Genomic DNA, 27,730 nt, shown 5'->3' with positions numbered 1-27,730 from the left:
GGCTGTAGAGGGTTTCGACCCTCCTTCCCGGAAGAGCTTAGTGCCTTCCAATTGGCTGGGACCGGCATTGGCTTGACGCCCATTGGCTGCTGCCGCCCGCGACCTCGACGGGCGGGGAAGCTGAGAGAGCTTTAACCGGTAGGTGTTGTGGAGAAGGGTGAATGCTGTCCGGTTCTGACCTGTCGGGGCCCCACACTAACTCCTCGCTTTTCCTCAGGTATTCGTGGGTAGAGGCACGGAGTCGTGGCGGAAGTGAGGGCTTGGCGGGAGGGCGACAGGGGTGTCGGGGGCGCCAAGCCCGGTGCGTTTTCCCGGAGCTGCTGCTGCGAGTGGGGTGTGGGAGGCCGCTGCAGGGCGCCCGGGCGGGTGTGGACCTCACAGGTGGGAAAGAAAACTGAGGCCCAGGGAAGAGAAGGGGCGAGACGGAAGGATCCCAGGGCTTGCGCCGCGCCCCTCTACACCGCTCGCGAGTTTAAGGACTTAGACGCGGATTAGACCTCAGTTTCTTCATCTGTTAAGCGGGGAAGGGGCGATAATAACCTTGCTTTTAGGGCCGTGGTGAAGTTTCATTGAGGTCACGTTCTGTGAAGGACACAGTGCTTCCTGGTTTCCTAGTAGATGCACAGACAGCACAGGATCCATCCTTCCGCCAAGCTTCGACTGAGATGATGTTGATACGACGGCGTTTTCCAGGGCTTACTCTCTTGCCAAGTTCGGTGCTAAGTGTGTGAACGCACGTAATTCCTCAGTAAATCAGTGTTACTGTTACCCCTAATTTACCGTTAAGAAATACTACCTGAGCTGTTTTGGGTTCAGAAGCCAGGGCAAGATATGACACATTTAATGTAAATTTAGGTATCTGGATGTCTGTCTAAATTTAATGTAAAGTCTCTTCCAGCCTGTGATCAGCTTTCAGCATTTTACAAAACAGACCTTTGGCCTTTGAAGGCAGAAGCCTTGGTTTGGAATTCTGGCTCTAGCACTTATTAGCTGTTAGATCTTGGACAAGTGACCTAATTTCCCAGTTGCTATTTTCCCTTTCTGTAAAACAGGGATAATAATAGAATCGGCTCTTAAGGTTCTTTGTGAGGGTTAAATGAAATCATACAATTGAAAGTGGCCGGAAAGATTGATCACATACTAGCAAATGACAAAAGATGTTAGCTATTATTATTATTTTAAATAAAGGATTAGCATATTAGGAGCTTGAACATTAACGACTCAAACTTAAAGCTGACATTAGAATTTAATATTGCCTCAAATGTTGTAAAAAGTCTCAACATTGTTGTAAAGTTTGTACTAAAATAAGCCAAAGTGAGCACTAAAACCGGAACAGCGGTCACAGTGCAGAAGTAGGCTTCGCTGTTGCATTCCTGCCAGAGCCGTTCTCAAAAATGAGAAACCGTTGTACTTGATTGAGTTGAAAAAGCCAAGTTACCAATGCAGGATTGTTTGAAAATCAAGCCTGTGCTGAAATTTTTATGTTAGGTGAAAATATAATTTAATTCACAAGGCCTTGGTTTGCATACCATCTTGGGGAAAATCTATGGCATGTTAAATTGAAGCTATTCCCATGAATGAAACTCATATCAATTAATGGAAGGTTAATTCTGATAAGAGCTTCTTTAACAAGTGAATTGAGACTTAATCGTACTACATAAGTACAAACACATTTTTACAGCACTCACTTTTTGTTAGGGGTTAAGATGTTTATTATGTTCCATATTTAAAATAAAACCTATGACTGTTTCACTGTGACATATATTCGACAATAGTTGGAGTTGTATTGGTCAAAGACTGGTGCTCATAGATGGCTTCAAGAAAAATTTTAACCGGGAAAGGCTGCTCACTCGGTGATGTCAGCCACTATCTATCTATACTAGTGATCATTTCAAAACTATGGGCAGAAAACATGAACAAAAAGGTTAAAGGAAGGAAAAACTGAAGGTGGACATTACTCAGCACTGAGTAATAGAACTGTCAAGAGCATATAACCTTTTACATGGAGCTGCTAGATTCTGCTAAGGTTAAGTGGTACCTGTTCTCTCTGAAATGTAAGTGATGGAGAGTTTCCTGATATAAGTCAACGAAGGGAATAAAAGAATTAGTAAGAGGGTGTTCAGAATGGTATTTAAAACATTTTTCTGACATTCTCTACACAGATGGAGATTGCAGTAGAGCATGTTGTATACTTTCTTTTCGATTAACATGAGTGCCCCATGATATTAAAAGAGGGCCAAGACCTTGATAACCCCAATACTGCCCCTTCTTGGTTCTGGAATATACAGAGGGTGCTAAAAAAAAAAATGTATACACATTTTTAGAAAGGAAAACACTGTATTAAAATTGTAATGCTCAGTATATACCAATAACAAAAGATGAATACAAGTCATATTTGACTTCTGCAATTTCAAGAGGTGCTCAAAGTGGTGACCATCAGTGTAATTTTAATACAGTTTTTTTCCTTTCTTAAAATGTGTATACATTTTTTTTGGCACCCTCTGTATTTCCAAAGATCCTCTGTCATGCCTGCCCACACATAGGTAGTTTAGACAGTAACAATTATTCCCTTTTGGACTTCATCTTGATGAAAAAAACATCCACGCAAGAAATAACTGCCTGGCTTTGGTTAAAAGAGAACTTTCCAAGTTGACACTTACTTTGTTCTTTTCCTTTCCTTCCTACCTCCTACTCCATCACCCTTACAGTGGTTCATTAATAGGAGTTTTTAATGTTTTAGTTTTTGTTATTGTTGCAGTTAAAGGTTTATTTAAAGGGTGAAATAAGGCAACTTTGAGAGCAAACACTGTATTACATCCATTTCTGTAGTTCTAGGACCTGGTATATAAGAGATGCTTGGTAAATAAAACCTCTGAGAAATTATTGTGTTTTATTATGGAAATGGAAGAAGTTTTTTAGTCATTCAGAAGCTCAAGAATGATTAGTATAAATGGGCCCGCCTTACATATCTTGAGGTCTTCCATAAATGACACTAGTAGCTCACGGTCCACCCATTTTTTTTTTTTCCTTTTTTCTTTACTAGGTTTCTACCGTATGCTAGACATAGGAGTTCAACATTGAACAAGTCATCACATTTCTTGCCCCAAAAGATTTTACAGTTAAATGGGAGAAGATAAGTGAATAATTGTATTACAGAGTTGCTACCATACTCTTTAGGGGAATCCAGGAAAGAAGAGTAGAAATTAGGCAGTGAAGTTCAACCAACTCATAAAAGGGGCCATAAGCCATATTAAGGAGTTTGGATTTTATATTGATGTAGGAGTGAATGATTACTAAGGTAAACGCCTTAAAGATTCAGATTGTCATCTTTATGGGCATTTTTTATTGCTTACATTTTGTGTGCTCGATTTGCACAGAGATGTTTTTCTATGATAAAAATATCTTTCCATTTCATTTTTGATCTCTATCAAATAGTTTTGAAAAAATTCTCTTGTCTTCCAACCACAGAAGCCTGGCAGGTGACCTTTGGGTTTAAAGAGTATTATTTAATTATAATGATTCCAGTAATAGATAAATGAAATTTATTTTGCAAGTAACCTCTAAGAACTTGTGCTTGTTTGTAACATACTTTTGAATAAGGTCATTGTACTGGCTATCAAGTTGGCAGTCTCTCAAATGGATAAGGGATATATTCCTGACTGGCAGACTTTTTGAACGAATGGATCCACTTTTAGTCTATGGGTAGGAGCTATACTTATCATACATATTGTGTCACTTACGTAGATCCTAAATGTCAAATTATTGAATTTTCTCTGTATACTTTCCCATGTTTTTGAAAGGATGTGCTCTTTGGAATCAAGATTATTTTGAACTGAAGGCAATTAAGAAACAGCAAATTTATAAAGAGCTCTTTTCACTCTTACTACCTGCCTAAAAGTAGGCCACAAATTTCCTTTTGTGAAGGTCTTGCCCCCTCTGCTATCCTAGGAGAACAGTTCTTATCACTAGAGACAGAAAGTTGGCACCAAGATCGTCTGCACAAACTTTACTAAAATAACCCTCTCTCCTGTTAGTTTCCTCTCTTGTGTTGACCTTCCAATAACTTCCTTCCTGGAAGCCCAAACCCCTTTTCCTTTGTCTTGTTACTTCTCCACAATTTATCATCCTTTGCTAAAATGGTACAAAGGTCCCAGGGTCTAACTGCTTCCTTGGGTCTCCACGTACTTTCTGTGAAGGCCTCTGTGCAGATAAAAATTACAATGTTGACATCAACTGAAATTGGTATGTCTTTCCTGTCGTGGCGTGGAATTAACCCCTGGTTGTTCGCAAAAGGTGAAAGCATTTACAGACTCTATAAAGTGGGAGAGTGAAGAAAGTTTTTATTAAAGTTAGGGCAGAGAGAGAATGCCCATGTGTGGGGACAGAGCCAGGAGTGCAGTTTCCAGGCTCTCGGCCTCACGCGGAAAGGTGCTCACTCGGGTAGTGAATGGCCATCAACTGTGATTGCATGGCCATCAGCTGTGGCTAGTTGGCCGTCAGCTGTAACCAGTGAGCCATTGGCCACTAATATAACTGCCATGGCTACGCTAGCAGCGGATGGTGGCTGAGCTAGCAAGCGCAGATTGCAGTTAGCAGGACGGCTTGCAGCTAGCAAGTGGGGTTGGTTGGTTGACAGGGAAGCAGACGGCAGGTTGCAGATCCTGTGGCTTCTGCTTCCTGTGTCTCTAACTCAGCTGCCAGTGAGACTATAGTGGTATGACTCCCCTATCTATGGCTCCGTGGGGGTGCCTTTTTGGCCTCACCATATCCTGCGTTCTTTTGTGGGGAGCGGGAGCTGAGACCCTGCATGACACCCTGGCAGTGTCCAAAGATGACGGCTGCTGTGGGTAGTAAGGAGAGAAACACCGGGAGTGGGGTGGGAGGGTGGGGGTGAGGTGGGAAGGTGGGCTTGCGGCGGGGTCACCGGGGCAGAGTCCACCTAACAGCTGCACCTAACTTCAAGTGAGCTTTTTCTTATGTTGGAAAGGGGGAGTTAGTTAGGCAGGTTTGAGGGCTGACATCACTTCCTGGGGTCTGGTCTGTTTGAAGATGATGTTATCTCCGGACTCTGGACTCTGCCATAGCGGCCTGGGACTTTAATTTGTCACCAGTAAATACTGCAAGGGAGTTGTAAATTGGTTTCCAGTGTCCGGGCGCCTAAGGATTAAGAAATTGCTCTTTTCCAGGTTAGGATGTTGTTAACTAACGAGGTATGGGTAGCCTTGAGAAAGGGAGGAAACAGAGTTCCTCAGTTAACAGTGAGGGGAGAAACAAGGAGAAAACAGCTGAAAATCAGGATGGATCAGACTGCAAACAAACCAAGTCTGATTACATACAGGTGGCTAGATAGTGAGCTGTGTGGTGAGTAAAAGTGCAAACTAGCTAAACTTAACTGCGTTACTGATTCCCTGAATTTCCTGAATTTCATCCATACATTTTCTCCTGTTAATCTAGCTTTTGTTAGTTTAATTCACAGGTCCCAGAGATAGAACCTAAGAGAGCCAGTTCTGTATCATTTATTTTAGTGTTTGTCATTTTTACTGGCTTGTATGCTCTGCTTTGTGCTAATTAAATATTAACTACAACATTTATTTCTGTCACCTTTAGTTTTTAGATTAATGGCTCTCAACCTTGGCTGAATAACAGAATGACCAGTGAGGCTTTGTAAAGGACCTAGATTTGGGGGGCCTACCACAGAACAGACCCACCAAATCAGACTGTCTGGCAGTGGGTCCTGAAATCTAACATCTAAGAACAGTATTAAAGAAAACCTGAGGCAGACAGCAGTTAAAAGTGATAAAAGCAAATCTTATGTGAGAACTATTGTGATGGAGAAAGGAAATCTCAGGATAGAACTCGGCTCCCTTCTGAATTCAGCAAGCACAAATGGAGATTTATAGTCAAGGAGCAGGGTAGGTATCAGTGGATGGAAAAATTGCTAAGAGGAAACATTAAGGGTCAGGGGGATCCTGGCTGAGTCGACTGGAAAGGTTTCCTGCTGAAGGCAGGTCAGGGTGTTCAGATTGAGGATAAAGTGAGGAAGTTTTGAGGGTGGGGAAATTTTCACTAAACCGAGTCAGCAGGATTCTTGCTAAGACTGGACTAAGGGGACAAAGAACAAGCCCCAGAGCTAGACTTTGTCCAATAAAGGACTCAGAGGAGCCTAAGGAGAGAATTTTTGTCAACAGCAAGGACAAAGGAGATTCTGATGTATGTGTCCGTAGTTGAGAATTGCAGCCTTATTCCCATAGAGGCTTGAGGCTTGTTATTTCATTTAGATCTTCACCTACGTTTTAGTTGTAACTTGATGGGTCTGTAAATGGGCATCTTTCCCCCCCCCCAAAGCCTTTTCTCCTTTAGGCTTTTACTGGCGATGGCACCAACAGGAGACATAGTGAAGCCCGAATAATTCTTGTTTTGAAGCAAGCACACTTCCACAGCAGTGATGGGCCTGTTGTGTCCCCAGGCAGGGTTCTAGTTGTGTCCCTGTTGTGTTCTAGTTGGTGGGGATGTAGTGGCGAGTAAGGCAGACAGGGGCGCCTGCTCTGGTCGCAGCGGATGTGATGGTCAAAGAACGCAATACAGTACACCAATAAAGGAACAAGTGAATTGCAGACGGGGATAAGCACTGTGCAGAAAATAAAAGAGGATGTAGTCGTGACTTACGGAAGGCTGTATTAAGGACAGAAGGTTAAAACTGAAATTGTCATGACTGGTTTTTATTGGGCACGCTCAGGTTTGGGGTCTAGTAATGCAGGCAGAGAAATGCCAAGGACAAAGGCCCAATGTCAGTGAGGAGCGTGGCCTATTTGAGGAACAGAAAAAAAACAGTAGGACAAGAACGTTGTAGGCAAATAGGATAAGGTGATATGAGTAGGAATCTCTTGATTCCTATTAAGGGTGATTTTCAAGGCTTTTGCCTTGGAGCAACTGGCTTAATTACTATTTTAATAGTAAATTGTTAAGAGGGGAAGACAGGCAAATTGAGGGGAGCAAGAGATGCCCATGAGGCGTGAAGCTCTAAATAAGTTCCTGGATCTGGGACTTTGCTGTGGTATCTCCTCTCTCCCCATCTCCCCCCTGGGTCTTTCCACATGTCATCCTCAGGCTAACCAGAGTTTTTGCATGCCTGTAGTTGATCAAAGGCTCCCAGAACAATTACTCTAAAAGAAACCTGCAGGAGGTACTCGGCCTTTCCGAACCTAGCCTGGGAAGTCATACAGACTCAACCTCTTGATGGAAAGTGTGTCAAAGAATTTGCAGCCGTGTTTTAAATCCATCACATTACAGAATCCCTCATTTAAGTTTATTATCTTTCAAGGTTATAATCATTTCCCTTTAAAAATAATGTTGAGCAGTACCTTATCTTTAGGATTATTAGTGATATAGTACTTTTCTTCTTTATATAGTTAAAATTATTGCCTTAATATTATAAGCCATTTATTTATGCTGTACTGGTGGTTCTAAAAGTCTTCATACGACCTCCCTCCTTACTCAGTTACCTAACTGAAGCCTAACACTTCATCAAATGAAATACAACATTGAAAACAGTAAGAGTTCTTTAAAATTTTGAAATTATTCTGAGTTTTGTAGCTCTGTCCTAAAGGATGTAAGATGAGGTTCCTGGTTGTGGTTGTCATGTGTTTGCTAGAATGAGTCCTAACTCTGCTGGATGGTAAAATAAAAATTTTCAGAGGCTGAAATTGAAGGACTTTTTAAAGAGTTTATGCCTTTTGTATTATTTTTCTATTTTGGAAACAGCATTTTTTTCTTCATTTGATCTGGAGTTTTATAATTTATTCCTTTTTATTAGATCTATTAGGAAAAGTAGGATTACATTTTATTTCTATATGGGTGATTTTAACACTCAAAATGTGTGATTCTCATCCCTAACTATGTGTTACTCACCTTGGGAGCGTTTAGAAAAACATCTATGTCCAATTCTTACTCTCAGAGATTCTGAGTAATCTGGGGTGGGGTCCAGGTACAGGCATCTTTTATAGTGCCCCAGGTGATTCTATTATGAAACCACATTTGAAACCCACTGCCCTACTGCGTCAACTATGGTGTTTGCTAATGCTAGTCTTGGTCTCTGTAACAGGGAGGAAAAAATGGAAGCTCTACCTGATGCTACTGCTTTTGCAACTAAAGTTCAAAACACTCTCATCCAGTACCATAGCATTGACGATGATAAGTGGCGAGTTGCAAAGAAAACGGTAAATTAGTTTAATTACTTATATTTGGGGTGTATTGTCTATTTAATGAATTGGTTGATGACTTTCAAAATGGTATGGAAAGATACGGGCCGTACTCAATAGACATGGAAAGATGCTCAGTGTCACTGATCATCAGGGAAATGCAAATTAAAACTACAATGAGGTAGCACCTCACTCCTGTCAGAATGGCTGTCATCAATAAATCAATAAACAAAAAGGGTTGTTGAGGATGAGGAGAAAATGGAACCCTTGTACACTGTCGGTGGGACTGCAAATTGATGCAGCCACAATGGAAAACAGTTTGGGGGTTCCTCAAAAAATTAAAAATAGAACTACCTTATGACCCAGCAATTCCACTTCTGAGTATTTATCTGTAGACATCCAAAACACTAATTCTAAAAGATATGTGCACCCCTATGTTCATTGTAGTGCTATTTACAATAGTCAAGATATGGAAATAAGCTAAGTGCCCATCAATAGATGAATGGATAAAGAAGTAGTAGTACATGTATACAATGGAATATTATCACTCAACCATAAAAAAGAATGAAATCTTACCGTTTGCAACAGCACGGATGGACTTAGATGGTATTATGCTAAGTGAAATAAGTCAGACTGAGAAAGACAAATATATGATCTCACTTATATGTGGAATCTAAAGAACAAAATAGACAAACAAAACAGAAACGGACTCATGGATACAGAGAGCAGACTGATGGTTGCCTGAGGGGCACAGGGACTGGGTGAGAAAAGTGAAGGGATTAATAAATACAAATTGGTAGTTACAGAATTGTCACGGGGATGCAAAGTACAGTGTAGAGAATATAATCAATAATGTTGCAACAACTATGTGTAGTGTCAGGTGGGTACGAGACTGATCAGGGGGAATGTGTGCATAAAGTGTATAAATGTCTAGGTACTGTGCTGTACACCTGAAACTAATATTATACTGAATGTCAACTGTAACTGAAAAGAAATAATTAAAAAAAAATTTTATATGTGTGTGTGTATGTATGTATATATATATATATATATATATATATATATATATATATCCACCATACTTCAGATGGATGTGCAGAATAGATAATTTTGCTAATAAAGTCGGTGGTTTAGCATATCATAAACGAAAAAACAGTAAGCCTGCACTGCTTTCATTAGTTCTTGAAATATTGGACGTGAGAATAGACTCATGGTAATAACAGCCTAAAGCATAGTCTCTAAATCAAGAAATAAAATGAATCATTGTCAATTTAAGGAAGTCCAGTAATTGATAGTTTGGAATAGTTTCAGATATTTCAACAAGCCTGTGACAGTGGCCAGTTAGTATTCTTTTTTACCAATGTGACTTGCCCAAACTATCACATGGCTGAGTGATACTTCCAGGACACTTCCGGTTAAGTGCTTTAGCTATTCTGATGTTCAGAATTTCTTGGGCAAAGATCAGGAAAAAAATGTAGGGACTAATTCAAGGTAGCACTGTCATAATAGATGTGAATTGTTTAATATTTTAAAAGATATGAGCAAGTTTAGGATGAAATATTTAGCGTTCCTAATGTTTTAGTCTAAATTTGTCAGGAGATAAGATTGGAACAAGGCAAATGATAATGGCCAATGAGATAGTACCATCACTGAATCTTCATAGTGTTTAGGACTCATTAAGCTACTGAAAAATCTCTTTTGGAGGTCTATGATTTAAGTAAATGTGAAGAACTTTAGGATACAGAAGAAATTCAAATAGGGATCATTTGATGGTATAAATGACTTTTATGCATATCTGATTATTTACTTAAGTTTTATTTTAAGGCAAAGACTAATACTCTCGATTTATGAAATTGTCAGTTTATATTCAGGGTTTCACTATGTAATTATCCCCATATACTGTTTGTATTTTTCCAGAAAGATGTAACAATTTGGAGAAAACCTTCAGAAGAATTTAATGGATATCTGTAAGTAAATTCTAGTAGTTTTATGTAGCTCCTAAGCCAATGCTAAGTGTTTTACACACACACACAGACACACACACACACACACATTTATGATCATTAAATGATCATTGCTAGTAAAATTTGGCCTTTGCTTTTAAGATTTAAACTTTCTGAGAAGCAAATCACCTTATGAATTTAGAGCCTTTAGAATGTCCATATATGGACTGAGTTGATGGTGAGCTGATTATAAATAATGATATCAAATGGCTGATAAGATCTTAATTTCTTAGCTTGGTGTGTAAGATTCTTCTAATATTCTTCTACAATTATTCAGTGCTGTAGCATGCTTTATGCTAAGAATTCACCTTGAGGAAATCATCAGAAAGATAATAGTTAAGTATTTGTCTCATCCATCACAGCATTGCTTATAATGTTAAAAATGAAAAACAACTTGAATAGTCAATAGTTGGAGGATGATTGAATTATGGAACATATATGTGATATTTTACAGTTTTTATAAAACGTTTTCAAGCATTTGAAAACATAAGAAAATGCTCAAGATATAATCTAAAGTGAATAAAGCAGAATATTCAAGTGCATGTAGCAGTTGTACCAATTATGAGTTGACTTTATATATTTTTGAATATTGAAATGTTTTTATTTAACACCAAATATATATCTCTAGATGGCGATTTTACGGGTGATTTTTATTTCCATTTTTTGGTGTTTGTATATAATTGAACACGAATTATGTCTTTAACCAGAAAAAGATACTGCTTTTCAAAGCCAGTGGGGGACAGTTGCCTTGTATAATTGGAGTGGAATGTTCACATCCTGTGACTCGGACCTTTTTAAAATCAACTAGGGTCTGGCCCCCACTTCCTATATACAGAATGTTCTGAAGTGTAATAACAGACAGTGTTTCCAGAAAGATGAGTTATACAATATTTATGATGAGGGCAGGGAAACTGGAGTTGGATTAAGCATTGTAAGCAAGTGTAGAGTTTAATCCTTTAGGTCAATAATGCCCAGTGGAGACTGAAAAGTGTAAAAAGCGCTAAGGGAGCAAAGCATTACACATGGTGATATGGAAGGACTTCATACAGGAACTGATACTTGAGCTGAGCCTTAAAGGAACAATCAGTATTTCTTAGGGAATGGGAGACTGACTTATGCTCGGCACGGGGAATTGTATCTGCTGCATCAACACAGATGAGTTTGTTTAGGCAAGTAGAAGTTGTGTTTGAATAGCTGGAACATAAAGTATGGGGGTGGGGAGAGCATGTGTCTGAAAGATTTTTGAATGCTAAAATAAGGAATTCAGTATCACACTTACCCTCTGCTCAGTCTTCACCCCCACCTCCCAGGTCCTCAGAGGATTTTGAATTTACTCTAATAACATTGTGAAGTGAGCATGGGAAGTTCAGAGAGAGGTTTTGACCCTGGGAATCCATGGCTAGCTTCCCGAAGTTCCACTAAGCTTGTATAAAAAATTTTGTCAGTGTGTTATTCCTGGGAAGGCATTTGTGGCCTTTTTCAGATTCTTAAGGAGATATGTCATCAAAAGAGCTAGAGATTGATTCAGCGTTGTGTCGGACACAGCTTGGGAAGACAAGGCTTGGGAGTTGAAAAGGGCAAATGCACATGAAGGAGATTTAATGATGGCGGCGGCGGCGGCGGCGGTGGTGGTGGTGGTGGTGGTGGTGGTGATAACTAACATATTGAGAATCAGGTATTGTCCTGAGCACTTTACATTTAGGAAATGATTGTGATAAGACGTTGGTGACTTCTTAATTGTGACTGTTGGCATGTGGTTAAGAGAAAAAGAAGAGTCAAAATCGAATCCCAGATTTCTAATTTGGGTGACTGGATTAATGTGTATTACCTGTACCTCAAGTCAGAGAATACAGGAGGGAAGAGCAGACTTAGGATGGGGCAGATAACACAGGTTTGAACTTGAGATACTTATAAAATGGTAAAAAGGCTTCAGTTGCTTTAAAAAACAAGTAAAAAAGACTCCCCAAAATGTTGCTCATAAAGCTAAAGCCAGTCTGTCTCTCATTTCTTCTCTTTCCTCCCCAGAGGTAACTCCTATCCTGAAGTTGTGTTTATTATTCTTGTTTTATACTTTGACTGTGTGTGTGTGTGTGTGTGTGTGTGTGTTTCCTGTGGTAAATTGCTTTTAATTTTTTCCATTCGGTATTATGGTGTCAGGATTTAGCCATATAAATCTGTTCTTTCACTTCCATGTGAATATACCCCAATGTGTTTATCTGTTTGCAAATTTGCCTGCAGATAAATATTTAGGTCATTGTCATTTCTTCCTCATAAAATACAGTGCTATAGTTAACTTCTTGGTATATGTCTCCTACGCATGTGTGATTTTCTTTCGGTATGTACCTGGGTCTTAGGGGTACACTTCATCCAGCTTTACTAGACATTGCCAAATTGCTCTCTAACGTGGTGGTAGCAGTTTGAGTGTTTTCATTCCCTTCCATTCAATACTTGTTATTAAGTTTATAATTCCTGCCAATCTGAGGAATATGAAATGGTATCTTTTTAGTATTTAGTTGATTACAAGAGAAGTGAGCATCTTTTCTAAATTTATCAGTAAATGGGCAAAACCTGTCCTTTGCCCATCTTTTGATTGCATTTTTTTTCACTGATTTATAGGAATTAATTGTATATCCTGTATAATAATTATACGTGTGTTATATATGTGTTGCACATATCTTCAGTCTGTGACTAGTTTTTAAAGAAATTATCATTCATGGTATGCAAGTTTTAAATTTTAACCATCTTGTATTATTTGTGTTTTTGTGTATTTTATTTATTCAAATATGCTGAATCTTGATGTCACAAAGATGGTCACTTGTGTATTTCTCTCAAAGTTTTAAAGTTTTGTATTTTACGTAGTGGTCTTTAGTCTATCTGGAATTAATTATTTTAAGTGGTATGAAGTAGGGATTCAGTTTTTATTTTCTGCATTAGGATAACTTACTGAATCCAAGCACCATTTATGGAATAATATATCCTTCCCCCACTGATGTGTAATGCCACCTTTCAAATATGTCAAATTTTGGTATTATTTATGAGTTAATTCTGGGTATTCTATTCCTGGATGACCTATTTTTCTGTTCCTAATAAAAAGTTTTTAAAAGTCAAGGTAGAAATATGTGTACACTAATACCGTGTTAGAGCATAACTGAGAAAAGAATAACATACAAAATGAAGCATTACAGTGTCCTGCAGACCGTTCTTGGCTACATCATGATGTGAAGGTACTTGACTATGTTCATGAGAATGAATAATACAGCCTTCAGAACTCTTATCAGATTTGAGACAAAGAATACATTCTGATAAAATAATTGATAGAACTTAATTTATCAGAAAAGTTGTTGGGATTTACTCCCTTTAAAAAATCTTCACGGGGGCCGGCCCGGTGGCTCAGGCGTTGCAGCTCCATGCTCCTAACTCCAAGGGCTGCCAGTTCGATTCCCACATGGGCCAGTGGGCTCTCAACCACAAGGTTGCCAGTTCAATTCCTCGAGTCCCGCAAGGGATAATGGGCTCTGCCCCCTGCAACTAAGATTGAACACGGCACCTTGAGCTGAGCTGCCTCTGAGCTCCCGGATGGCTCAGTTGGTTGGAGCGCGTCCTCTCAACCACAAGGTTGCCGGTTTGTCTCCTGCAAGGGATGGTGGGCTGTGCCCCCTGCAACTAGCAACAGCAGCGGGACCTGGAGTTGAGCTGTGCCCTCTACAACTAAGATTGAAAGGACAACAACTTGACTTGGAAAAAAGTCCTGGAAGTCCCCAATAAAAAGTCCTGTTCCCCTTCCCCAATAAAAAAAAAAAAAAAATCTTCATGAATTCTTACTCTTCTTGAAGTTAGCTCTGAAATTTTTCATTCTAATAGTATTTGTCTTGAATATATTTTTCTCCAGTTTCAAAGCCCAAGGTGTTATAGACGACAACGTCAATAGCGTGATAGACCACATTCTCCCAGGTCCCTGTCGCTTGGATTGGGACAGCCTAATGACGTCAATGGATATTTTGAAGCAATTTGAAGAGGTATTTGTTTAGAAACGTTATTTCAGATTGTGTGTATGTTTGTGAGAGAGAGAGTGAAAGAAAGACAGAGAGAGAGCACGCGAGCACATGTGGGTGTGACCATGTGTACACACTTGTATTCTTTGCTTTGAGAATAAACTCACGGCAGAGACCTCAAAGGGGAAGCTTTGCTGCCTTTTAAAAAGCTTGAGTTTCCTCATATTAACTTATGAGTCAGAACTGAGTTTGTTTTCCACAATAGCTGTGTTCTTGCTGCTTAAGAAAATCATCAGCATCTTTAATTGTAAAACTATTTGAGGTTCTGAAATTTAAAATTCTGAAAACACCATCATATTCAGGTTTCTGGGTAATTTTCCATTAATATTTAGCCAAAATCAAAGACCGAAGATAAAAATGCCATCTTGGGCATTAGAGAATTGTGTCGCCAAATCTGTCTCACTCTCTTGCCATTTTTATTAATCAGTTCTTGCCATGTCAGAATTTCTTGAGCCATTTGGTGTTTTAGTCAAGGTATTTATGGATTTTATCTTAAAATATCTGCAGTCTATACCACCTACTTCCGTGTGTTGAATATCAGACAGGATACAAAGTGACTGTATTGAATTAGAGATTTGGATACTGTGTAACTTACCTCGCTATATTTTGATCGTATATCTTCTTCATGTGATACAGTAGCAGTGAGATTTAGAACAAAGATCTAAACCTGTCAGCATCACTGTAGGAATTGTTATTAATACTTTTTAAATGAGTATTAGTTTTTCACTAAAGATTAACTAATGATATATGAGTCTTTGTATGTATCCCTATAGTAGTAACACCTGTTACTCTTTCTCCTTCAGAATTGCTGTGTTTTGCGTTATACTACTGCTGGTCAGCTTTGGAATATCGTTTCCCCAAGAGAGTTTGTTGATTTGTCCTACACTGTGGCCTATGAAGAAGGGCTTTTATCCTGTGGTAATGATCTCAAGACCTTATACTTTCTTTCAGTTTATTTTAAATATTTGAGTTGTCTAGGATTGATGTTTCTTTCTATGCAAGATTTATTTTCAACCTTCAATTTATTTTATAATCACTAAGCTTTGTTTGCAAATGCTGAACCCTAGGAATTAAAATAACAATATCAAGAAGGGTTCTGAAATCTTTCTGATAAGTTTTTATTCCTAGTTACATGGCACCCTCAAGGTCTCAGCTAACAAATATGGATCCCATGACTGCTGCTAAGAAAGAGATCCATCCAGTAATATAAATGGATTTCCTTCTATTAATAAGAAGGAAACAGAAAACAGCTTCTTAGTCATAAAGAGAAAAAATAGATGTGGTATGTGCTAGAATGTTTTTCCTTCCTTGGGTTATTTAGTATTTTTCTTTTCAAAATTAAAAATACTGCTATTAAAAGGCTCTTGATTTCTAAGATATCGATAGGTAAATGCATATTTTTAATGTGTATATTTGAGTTGACAGTTGTAGTTAAGCATCTACGTCTTTATTTTTAGCCAGCCAGGACCAAAGTTGGATACGGTAGTGCCTCCAGGGAGCAGTGATGGCACCATTGTTTATTGGCACCTTGAGGTCTGGATGCTACAACCAAGACTCGTAGTTTCAAAGGAGTTACCAAGATGACGTGACGTCATCTATTCTGAAGGGATGAGAACTTTCCCTATTCTCTATCCACGTAGCCCCCTGTCAAAATTCTGGTTAGCCATTATTTTTTTCATTCTTCTGTGGTCCCTCTTGGGGCTTAATTTTCAACTACAGGGATAAGAAGAAAAATATCTAAATAAGAAATCTGATAATATTTTTAATGAGAGATTTAGACTAATGTCAGTCATTGCTATTAATAGTGTTATTTTTAAATTGCCTTGCAGGGGTAAGTCTTGACTGGGGTGAAAAGAAACCAGAATTTGTTCGCGGCTATAACCATCCCTGTGGTTGGTTTTGTGTTCCACTTAAAGACAATGCAAAGCAGAGCCTTTTGACAGGCTATATTCAGACGGATCTGCGTGGGATGCTTCCTCAGTCTGCAGTAGATACAGCCATGGCAAGCACTTTAATCAACTTCTTTGGTGACTTACGAAAAGCCTTACAAAAGGCATAGATGACATTTAAACTTGTAGTACTATGGTCCTAAATAACTCTTTTCTCTCAGCTGCATGGTCTGTAAATATCACCATTTCCTCTCTCTGCACAGTCTGTAGAAAAATTGGAGATGTTTTTGGTTTATTTTATTCCTAAAGTAAATAGTTATCTAAGAGAGGGCATTTCAGTTTTCTTAAACAGTTATGTACTCCTTGTTTGGTATGGCCATGTGTCTAGGAATGGAGAGTATGACAGAAATCTATCAAGATAAACTGTAGATAACAGTTCATTGATGCAAACTCTTAAGAAATTGAATAGTGCCTCAGTATGAATTTTTTGGCTGCTTGGAAATTAAAGCACAAGCTTCATGCTGTTAGATTAAAATCATTTATTTTAGAGCTTTATGAACATTTTGTAAAAGTTTAATTTTTTTGGACAGTAAATATTAGTCCTTTACATTTGGTGTGCTCTATGAGTTTGCCAATATCTTGGACTAAAGAAAACTCTTTTCTATATTTTATAAAGATGAACTTCATTGTCAATTGACTTGCACTACTTTTAAGTATTAAAAAGATCACAAATAAGAAAAGAATAGATATCATAGTAACTTTAGGTACAATTCAAATGTTTTTCAGTTCTAATACCTAGATAGCATTCATTCATAGATATCTTTAAAAATATAGTAGTTTTATCTTTACTTGTGTTTATTTTGAGAGTCTTAAAACATTTATGCCTGAATAAGACAGTATAAAAAACTGCGAAATATGAGCTGGAGATACCACATTGGGTTGTGTGAAGTGGCTGGTGTTGTCCTGTATGCAAAAACAGAATCATCTCTTAGAAAGGCTAATTCAGTGAATGTCTGTACGTGTTTCAGTTTTAAAAGTATCATTCAACTCATAAAATACTACTAACTGATTCATCAACATTAACAATTGTCATGTATTATCAGTCTGCAACTATAACAAATGCATTCATAGATTTATCCAAATGCCTGGATGAGTTATTTTATAAGTAGAGTGGACTATAATAGGATCTTTGATTCTATGATTCTATGGCCGCCTTAAATGAACATTCCTAAATGCTTTTAACATTTCAAATGACTCTTTGCCTTTTGAACTATCCTTCCTTTCTGAAAGGAAAGCTTGAGATAATGCAATATATCCGTGCACATTTTTGTATGTATTTATGTGTTTTTATGTTTGTGTACATGCCCACATCTTGAAATCTATTTCATTGTCCATTGTGAGTTCTTTCTGTGTTTAATACTTGGTAAAGTGAGCTCTGGAAATAACGTACTAGAGAGGCCACAAAAAACACAAAAGCATATAGTGGTTCAAGTGCATGAAGGTTTAATCTGTGTTTTACTTTACTGTGTTTTCCTGAGTGTAAAGAAAGTATAAGTCACAGCTCTTTAGATCCATTTTGATAAAGTAGAAAAAGTAGAGCTGGTTTTTGGTTTTATTTTTCGTTTTTTGCTGATGTTCAAAAAAACAAAAAAATGGCTGCACCACAGTATTCATGATGAATAATCTGTTTTTAGATTGAAAATAATTTGTTTCAAGATCTGACAGAGCAACTCATAAATGATTACATGTTCTTAACTTGAAATTTGTTAATCACCAATATTCTTTTGTACATTGACTGTAACTTTTGAGTTGCTGGATTTCTCTGCCACTTTTTTTCTTCTTGCAGTAGGAAAAGGAAACTCAGCAATTGAGCTTTCAGTTTCCCTTGGAAATTGTTAAATGTTAATTTTGACTTCTTGTATTTTTTTTATTTGATTTTATTAGTGTGGAGTAGGAAGTTTCTTGTATTCCAGTATACTATCTAGGATGTGGAAATACCAGCAGATATTCATTATCGGGGGCCAAGATTGCATAAAGGGACTTGTGACAAGATTGTACGTAAGGGCTATTATCGCCTGATCTGGGTGCCCTTAAAGGCAGATAAACTCCCACTCCCAGTTACTATAATGTTCCCTTTGTCCTTTTCAACCTACACTTCCAGGTAGTGATTACATAATCCTCTGTTAAATGTGGACCCTCTGCAGGTAACAGGATACTCATGGAAACATTTTCATTGCAATATTGAGTAATATGGTGGATTGAAAAATTATATTTGATACATTTATAGTTGTGTAAACATCACAACAATCCAGTTTTAGACATTTCCATCTCCCAGAAAGATCTGTTGCCTTTTTGCAGACTCAGACCTAGACCTAACCAAAGTTTAGCACAATTGCCAGTATAAAGAAGGTGATGAAAAAGATTCGAGTAGGTTTCGTTTGGTTTTGTTTTTAAGAGTAGGCGGTGTAATTTGAATCTAAGCTCAGGAACCTTGGTTAATCTATTAAAATATGATCTCAAGTACCATATGAGAGAAAAATTTAACAATGTGGACTAGGATAAATATTAACATATTACTGAATCTGCTGTAATAAACATATTACTTTATTTCTATAACAGTGCTGTAGAATAGAAAAATAATGTAAGCCATATGTGTCATTTTAAATTTTATGCAGCCACATTAAAAAAAATAGCTGGAGTCAATTTTAATAATACAGTTGATTTAACTGAATAAATCCAAAATATTATCATTTCAACATGTAATCAATACAAAAAAATTCATTAAGATGTCTTCTTTTGTACTAATTCTTGGAAATCTGGTATGTGTTTTACTAATTTAGACTAGCCACATTTTAAGTGCTCATTATCCACGTGAGGCCAGTGGCCTGTATTGAATAGCACAGTTCTATAGTATATGCGTTAATTTGTCTTCCTAGAATATGAGGTAGAGGATTTACTGTCTTAAATACAAAATCTTTTCTGGTCTCTGGAGCTTTCAGTGCTTGCTAAATGGGGACGTCTGAACAATAGAAATAAATCAGTGAGTAGTTTTCAATAAAATAGAAATTATAGCCAAGAAAATACTTTCCTTTAAAGATATCTTCATAGGGCAGTTAATGAAAGAATATAATCTGCCTTGTTGTTATGTGGTTGGTTATTTTGTCTAGTTTGTAACTAGTTTGCATTAGAAATGTGTATGCAGGAAATATTTGGCCCAGTACTGTTTTTAGTACATGGTACCTATTTTTTTTAAGAAAATTAGTTTCATACAAGACAAAGTAATTTGTCAATGATATTTTGTGTGAAATTTTAGTTTGTATTGATAACTCTTGATTAACTCTTTAAGTTTGACAGATACTCAGAAAAAATAATTATGGGAATTTAGTATTCTGCAGTTACATATAATATAAACTTCTAGAGTATTAAAGACAGATTATAAATATTAAAGTTCTCTCATTTCACTGTTCATTGCAGTTGGATATATTTGAAACTGTAGATTTCTATGTTGGAAATTATCTTCCAGTCAAAAAAAAAAAAAAGCTTTTAGGTATGCGTAATTCCCTTTGATACAGATAAAAGCTTTACCTGTTTACTCAAGAGCACACTATCATCCTTAGAATCTCGTTAAAATCCAGTTTCTTGTAATTTTGTGGATACTGTAGCTATCCCAAACCTATGGATAAATGAACAAAACTCAGAAAAGCAAAGAGACTTGACCAGGTTTCTCTAAGAACCTGTTTATAATGTATAATGTGTAACTTGTCTGGTGTGTCTCCCATGCCTTTCTTATTCAACTTCTAGAAATAGAAGACGGTGGGATCTGAGCATAGAAGAAATATTAGATTAATCCCAGAGCAAAGGAAATTGGAATTATAATTTCTTCATTATTTTGTTTCCAGAGATTTTACATGCATAGTTAAACAAAAATTCATCTCTTGAATTCAATAAAAGCTATACTATATATAGATTTTATTTTTTAAGAAGTTTATTTCTTTTATGAGCCAGTATGTAAAACTAGAACCTTTATTAAACTAAGAGCACGTGTTAATATAAATAAAATGTGTACTTATTTTTAAGTTGTTATAAAATATATCAGAATAAAATTTCTAGATACTCTTATAATTGATCATTGCTGTCTGTGTAAGTTGCTTTAACCTTAAACACTGACAAATGGTTCTATGTATCTGAACTTAACATGTAATTTAACTTTCTGAACTCCTACAAAAATAGATATATAAATTGGGAAATAAAGATTAAAAACACATGCTAATCTCCCACCATCTCATATAATATTAGCTGCAATACTGTTGAATCTTGATTATTATTATATAGCCAGGATGATAATGAATGTATTCTGCTCTTACTCTGGTAATGTATGGACAGGGTTTATTGTACACGTTTAAATAATTATATTAATTTGATTAGGAATTATGGTGATAACTTCATTTGCAGTTGGAAAAAAGCTGGAATTGATTACAAAGAAACCCTTGATCTATGTTACAAGAAAGCAGTTACGGATACTGTGGGCAGTATGCAATAGAAAATATGACTATTAAATGGTTTAAGCAAATAGGGAGTTATTTTACTCATTTAGTAAAAAATTTAGGTATATGTAATTATTAATGTTTATCAGCTCAAGGATGCCGGGGCCAGTGTTTGTACAGTTCTCATCATCTTTCCCTCATACTGATATGGTGACGGATTAGCTTTGGAAATTACATGTGCATTCAATTTAAGAAGCAGGGGAAAACGGGGCACCACTCGTGTTTCTTTCTCAGGAAAATGAAAGCTTTCCCAGAAGCCTCCAGTAGCTTTTCTTCCCAACTGTGACATGACTATCCGTAGCTATAGTGGTGGCTGGAAAGGCAAGCATAAGAATTTCCATCCTCTTGGAGAAAGGTTTGGTAATGACTCTGGATAGCCAATTATAGCATCCCTTGGTGGATCAGCTCTAGGAAGTGTGTGTAAGTTTCCTTCAGATGTCATTGGAAAATGATAGACTGTTATAATAAAAGTGAAAATAGCAAAGTAGTCATTCACTTCCTCATGAAACTTTTATTGGGCCTCTTCTACATGGCAGACATTATATAGCCCTAAATAAGATAATGAGGTGACAGAGCTTCCTCTGTAGGTTAATAGTTGGTGTCACCTGGCATCTAACATGTATAACCTGTGTTTATATTACACCATGTTTCTGTTCCTCTGAAGCAAAGGGTCCACAATAGATGGAGGTGCCATCTAGCCAGGAGGTGTCATCAATAGCCAGGAGATGACAGAAAATTGATGGAAAATGTGAACTACAAATGTATCCTGGAAGATAGAGGATGGATCCACGCCACTTGTGTTATCAGCTGTACCCGTGATTAGTGGGGTGTAGTACTCTGATAAAAATAATGGAGGATGGGTGGCCAGATGGCTCGGTTGGTTAGAGCGCACACTCTCAAGGTTGCCAGTTCCATTCCCGCACGGGATGGTGGGCTGCGCCCCCTGCAACTAAGTTTGAAAACAGCGACTGGACTTGGAGCTGAGCTGTGCCCTCCACAACTAGCTTAAAGCACAACCACTTGGAGTTGATGGGCCCTGGAGAAGCACACTGTTCCCCAATATTCCCCAATAAAAATTAAAAAAAAAAAATAATGGAGGAAGCATAGTGTACCAGTACCAAAATAGGCTTTTTACTCATTATCTGATGGTATTCTTTTTCAGGAGCTTTACCATCCTACTTAGGTTTTGCTTTAGTGACATCTCTTAAGTATAAGGCAGCTGATTTTTTATTAAAGGAAATAGTCCAGAGATTATGCAAAACCAGGTTGAAATAAAAATAAGATGTTCCATGTAGTCAAAAATGGACTTGCAGATGGGAGAAGTATTTTTTTTTTTTTCCTCTAGCATTTCCCTCAATTTCCTCAATTGGCAAGTCATTGTTTAGGCTAAGTGTGTCTTCTCCACAAAGTGAAGATTTTGGACCTAATTGTAGCAAGCTATAATTTTGAGGACAAACTCTGTTGTCATATTATCCCCTTCCCCTCAAATATTTCACACAAATGGTTGCTAATTAATTAAGTAATCAAGTTCAAGAAAGACTTTCAGATCTTTTTACATCTGCTAACAATCCGCTTCTTAAGAGTGAACATGTGTGTTTTTCCTTATTCTCAGGTCCTGTTGGTTTGAGAGCATCATCCTGAAGTGTTCACTGAATATCATTTGGCCCAACAGTTCCACACTGGGATTATTTCTTTAGGGTAGGTTTCCCCAAACACAGAAAACGCTTTATGTAATGTTACTGAGAAAAGAAAAACAATTGAGGCTGGATTATTATGCAGCTATCATACATGTTTGTGAAGATCATGCAAAAAGTACTTGTGCTGTAGCACTAGATTGATACAAAAAGATTACAATATGATCACAAGTCTGGAAGAAAAATTAATGGCTAGGAAAAGACAATGCTTGTTTTTAGAAGGCATTATGGTAATGTTTGACTTTTCTGTATTTTCAAATTTTTATAATGAAAACTCAGTTTTTATATGAATCGTGGTGTTTACCTTATACCCAGTGAATTGACTTTCCAGTGGTGACTGCATTGGGCTAGGATATGGGCAACCCAGATGGATTGTCAGCCACTAACAGTGACCTTGGAGCTGTCATCACCTCTGCGGGTGTCAGTTCTCTTTGTAATGACTCAGCTCCACATTTCAGACGTAAGGAAAATACCCATCATGTCACTCTTGAAGTAACATTTCAAATCACAGAATGCAAAGTTTTGGTGGGATCTTGGATGATTTATTGTCATATTGTACATGCAAACTGTTTTACAGATTTCCCAGCAGCAAGGTTATATACTTGTTTGAGCATGTTCTGACACATCTAACACATCTGAATGAACAAAGTAACATTCTTACCAAGATCAATTGTAACAGTTAGTTTACCAGCATTTGTCTCATATCACATATGCTTTTTCCTTTATGTTCCTGGGAAACACCAAAAAATGAACACGTTTAGTGATTTAATCGAGTTATCCAACCAGAAGCCAAGAAGAAGACAAAGTTCACTGTGGCTCTGATGCCTGCCCCAGGCTCTGGGCAGCTGAGAGAGTCAGTGACTGTTGCAGGAAGTGGGGACTCCCTGTCCCCTCGTTGCCATTGAACAATACGGTAGCTCAATCAATAGCAAATGGGCATGGTTTTGATGAATTCTCTACAAACATTTTCTGTATTTACATTTATGGCCAGGTCAGACTTACATGTTTACCTAAAAAAAATTGTAGTATATCTTCATAGTAGGAGTCAATAGCACCATTTTGACAGGCTTTAAAAATGAAATGTTCACAGCTCCTTTCTCAGGACTTGGAACCAGATGTTGGGAAGATAGGCAATAGTATTGGCTTTGTAAACGGATACATTTTTATACTTTTTCATTGTCCTCCAAGTCCTCCATGCACTTATTGTTGGCTAATGACTTGCAGTCTAAACTGCTGGAGGCGTATAATGGTATCCCAGCCATCGAATCCTCCAAGCTGTTGCTGAGCTACATATGTCCCTTTGGTCCAGAAAACTTTGGACAACCCAGGAATACAAATTTCTCCCTTAGGGAAAACTAGAAAAGATATGCCAGATAATATGACATAAGCCTGAAAAAACCCTAATAGGAAGTATTCCTTTCTCAATGTCTGCTAACTTGTGTCTTCTGTACCCTCCCAGTATGTCTGTCTTAGCTTCTCTTTCATCACTCAGATGGTAGTCAACCTTTGTCCCGTCTTGCATTTCATTTGCCCTGAGGAATAATGCAGCCATTCACTAACCACAGACATTATCTGAAGCAAAGTCTGAAAGTATATATGCTGTAATCTGATCCTAATTGGTAAATGTTTAAGACAGAAGCAAGTTTCTTGAAGAGAGAAGTAAAATACTGCTTGCAGTGAGTGATAAGCTTGTGTAAAGGGGCAAAAGGGAAGGATGAAGAAAGGACTTGACAGAACCAGCTTGATGTTTGGGGAAAGTAGTTCTGAGCATTTGAAATTTCATTGTCTGAGACAGCTTTTTTGTACAGGTTATCTTTTGAAGTCTAAACTTTCAGGTATAATTCTATCTCAACTCCTGCAGGGATTGCCTTTTCAGGTCATCATGTAAAGGGTTAAAATAACTGTGACAGAAGTAACCTTGCCATAGGCCTCCATTGGCAAAGCTTTAGCAAATAGGTGATTTCTAGTCACAGGGAGTTACTCAGATACCAAAGTTGTGCAAAACTGCCTCAGATAATCACTATCGTTTACTCTGCTTTGTCAGTGGAGACTGAGCCAGTGCAGTCTTTGCTAATTTAAGTGACGGAGGCTTTGCTTCAGCTGGTGACTTGCAAATATGTCTTTGAAGCGTTAGGTGATTTTTATTCTGCTTAGAGATACCCCAAATTAGTCAAGTATATAGATCACAGAGGGCTTCATGCTTGAGGAAATGCTGCACTCGTGTCTACCCAGAATAAGAAAAGGGCAAGGGGGCCTAATTCAGCTTTGCGCAAGATCTGAGACGAGTGCTGACCTAACAGCATCTCCGTGAGTGTCCGCCTTTCACAAGCAGGATTGCTCCTTCACCACTTCCCCTTGCATTTCTCTAGGTTTCTCAGCCAAACGTGCCCCCTTCCTCCTCCCTACCCTGCAAAGACTTTCCCCCATCCTTCAAATTCATCCTGTGTTCCCATGAAGCTTTCCTTGATCATTCCAGGCAGAAGGGAGCTTTTCTTTCTTGCCATCCTTAGAGAGCTTACTGCCTTCCTAGATAATTGCACGGGCTACATATGTACACTTGTTTCATTTCTCCTAGAGGAGTTTAATTCATCTCTGACTCCTTCATTGTACATAATTATCTCTCAGTGGAAATTTATTGAGAAAATTCGTTCCTTGGATGGGCTATTCCTGGAAGCTTCAAAATTAGCAAATTATTTCCTTACAGTGTGCTTGCGATGTAGGCCTAATATCCCTGCAACACTACTATTTATGGTTCTGAGAGGAAAATGAGCTATTGACTTTGGTCTATTCATTTCTAAGGGAAGCAGGTAACCCAGATGTTGAGAGAAATGTAGAAATATTAATTTAAGTCCATTAACTCGGAGGAATCAACAAAAATGGGCAGGTAGGACTGTGGAATCCTAATCTACATTTTATCTTCCCCCTCTCCCATTCCAAGTACGTATCCCACACACGTCAACCAGTCAGCCATGAGGAGGTGGCAGGCAATTCATCTCTTGTTTCGTGAGCTCTATAGTGAATCCCAGGGGCTACATCATATTAATTGCTGCAACAGTTTAAAGAAAACTGTATTATTTAATTAGAGTCATAGTGTAATTTTAGGTCTTCCTAATAATAAGCTGATACTAGGTTTTCTACTCCCTATCTCATTTGTAACCTTTTGGCTACAGATGTTCCAAGTCAAACGCAAAGGTCACGCATGCCTACATTTCCCAATGTCTGGGTCACCTGCTTCCCTTACGGCAGATATTGTGGAATGAACGACTTTCTCTATAGCAGAAATAGATTATGAGAAGGGCCCTTCATGGAGTCCTAAGTATGTAAGAAGAGTAAAGGAAAGAATTTACTCCAGACCCTCTCTTTTCAAAGAAATTAGTGAACACTCAGAAAAACATGGGAAATTGACAAGTAGCTTGCTTACATCAAAGAATTGGCTGTTTGCCTGCTCTCAGAGCTACTGATGAGCAAGTCATTGTCCTAGAATAAAGCACGTTATTTCCTAAAAATCATTAATTGAAAATCCAGCTGATATAAATTGAGAATATTCTGAAGGATTCAGAACCAAAGGACTCTCTTATTTCTTAGCTTACCAAGTAGCAGCTCCGGACTGACTTACAAGTGAGTAAATATCAGTGGAAGGTAACATTTACATGATTTTAAGTATAAGGATCAAATTTCTATAACATGCTCAAAGTGCTAGAAATCTTTTTAATTCCTTTCTCTTAACCAGGTCAATTCACTTTCCAAATTTCTTTTTTCAGGAATGATGGAATTTTGAATTTTTTAGTTCTGTAAGGGAATTTTACTGTTAATTTGTATTTCCAGCACAATTATTGTTGTGAGACCATCTGCAACAAAAACAAAGCTCTCCTAACATCCTAAGAAGCAAGTGGGAATAAGAACATTAAGCAAAGGAAAAGAAATCTGGAGTATGGGAATCTGTATTCCTAGATGTCACCAAAAGGCATGGATGGGGTGCCATGAAAAAACCAAGGGGTTTTTTTCCATCAAAATTTTTGTTATCCTGTAAAGAGCCAGATAAACATTTTAGGCTTTGCTGGGCCATATTGTCTCTGTTGAAATACTCTGCCCTCCTAGTATGACACAGACAATATATAAATAAATGAGCATGGTCATGTTCTAATAAAACTTTATTTATAAAAACAGGCTCTGGTGGATTTGGTCTGTGAACCATAGTTTGCTTAACTCCTGAAAACTGTTCTTTGGGGATTTAAATTTATTTCCTTGGATGATTTTTTTAATGTGAAAATTACTTTTTTTAAAAATGCATGTCTTATATGTATATCACAAAGAATGACTGGCATTCCAATAGTGAAAAGTATATGCATTAGCCCCTAACTTCTTTAACAATAATCCCTTTTCCCTGACACCCTTAGTTCGTTGGCTATAAGAAAGTACTTAAACCCTTGTCTACTATTCCCACTCAGTAAACTTACAGGAAATTTAAAAATTTCAAGGGAAACAATATCTTTGGACAATGGAATGCAATAATACTATTATATTGTTTGGACATAACTGCTTAATAAGTAGACACATTAGATAATTCTTTTGGTTTCAGGAGGACCATTGAATTCTTACTGAGGCAGGGTGCATGAATAGAAACACCTTCTGACATAACTTCTGACATAAGTAATAATCTTGACAATAAAAATGTAAACGAAATCCTAACTCATGAATATGCTATCGGTACTCTATGCTACTGCATATTAGCTGCATGATAGGCTATAAACTAGGTCAGGTTAAAAGGAGCCAGTTATGAGATGACAAGTTTTCAATTTATAGTCATACTTGTATCCTTTACAAACCAGATTAACTGCTATACATATATCAAGGAAAGGACAAACAGTAAATTTTGATCATCTTTAACTGATAGAGTACTTAGGGAAAACAACACCTTACAAAAATTCTAATGTGACTCCTACTGTACTTGAGTAGTTTGAAAGAATCCTTTAATGGACAATAAAAAATTCTTTAACAATAAAGATTATTTCATCTGAGATGAAATATCTGTCATTTTTAACAATGAATCACAGCAAAGATTGCATGGCTATAAATAGTCCATATCCATGGGTTTTCCAGGTCTAAATGTCCACATCAAAATTTCTTCAAAATGTGCTGAAAACAACTGTTAAGAACAGCGTGATTTTCCTGTCTTAGCCTTACTGTTTAGGGTTTCAGACTAACTTCTGTGGGGCGGACAGGTGGCTCAGTTGGTTAGAGCGTGAGCTCCGGGCAATAGGGCTGCCGGTTTGATTCCCACATGGACCAGCGAGCTGCGCCCTCCTCAACTAGAATGAAGTCAATGAGCTGCTGCTGAGCTCCCGGGTGG

General features: G+C 37.7%; 1 protein-coding gene across 4 annotated transcripts; it reads left to right on the top strand.

Annotated features, from left to right (window-relative positions):
* On the top strand, positions 1–27,710 carry STARD4 (StAR related lipid transfer domain containing 4). Of its 4 annotated transcripts, XR_004423541.1 has the most exons (8): positions 130–217; positions 8,102–8,216; positions 10,116–10,165; positions 14,091–14,217; positions 15,057–15,171; positions 16,083–16,255; positions 22,299–22,384; positions 26,206–27,710. XR_004423541.1 is itself a non-coding variant. In XM_033110762.1 (7 exons), exons 1-7 carry the CDS (start codon positions 162–164, stop codon positions 22,311–22,313), a joined length of 651 nt encoding a protein of 216 aa, XP_032966653.1. In that variant the 5' UTR covers positions 130–161; the 3' UTR covers positions 22,314–27,710. The 4 variants fall into 4 exon arrangements, 3 of the variants coding, with proteins under 3 accessions (XP_032966654.1, XP_032966653.1, XP_032966652.1); XM_033110762.1 differs by having other exon boundaries at positions 22,299–27,710; XM_033110763.1 differs by lacking the exons at positions 22,299–22,384; positions 26,206–27,710 and having other exon boundaries at positions 1–138; positions 16,083–17,308.
* Positions 27,711–27,730: the final 20 nt, after the last annotated feature.

Source organism: Rhinolophus ferrumequinum, chromosome 7 (assembly GCF_004115265.2).
Source record: "Rhinolophus ferrumequinum isolate MPI-CBG mRhiFer1 chromosome 7, mRhiFer1_v1.p, whole genome shotgun sequence".
NCBI classification, from domain to species: Eukaryota; Metazoa; Chordata; class Mammalia; order Chiroptera; family Rhinolophidae; genus Rhinolophus; species Rhinolophus ferrumequinum.
The sequence above is the reverse complement of the archived record's forward strand: the minus strand, read 5'-3'. Positions and strand labels throughout refer to the sequence as shown.

What these genes read in the sequence shown, in the direction of transcription:
- STARD4 (XM_033110761.1), top strand. Translation starts at nt 162, where the DNA reads ATGCTGTCCGGTTCTGACCTGTCGGGGCCCCACACTAACTCCTCGCTT. An exon ending in GAAGAATTTAATGGATATCT is followed by an intron (nt 10,166 to 14,090) that starts GTAAGTAAATTC and finishes ATTTTTCTCCAG; the next exon opens with TTTCAAAGCCCAAGGTGTTA. An exon ending in AGAAGGGCTTTTATCCTGTG is followed by an intron (nt 15,172 to 16,082) that starts GTAATGATCTCA and finishes ATTGCCTTGCAG; the next exon opens with GGGTAAGTCTTGACTGGGGT.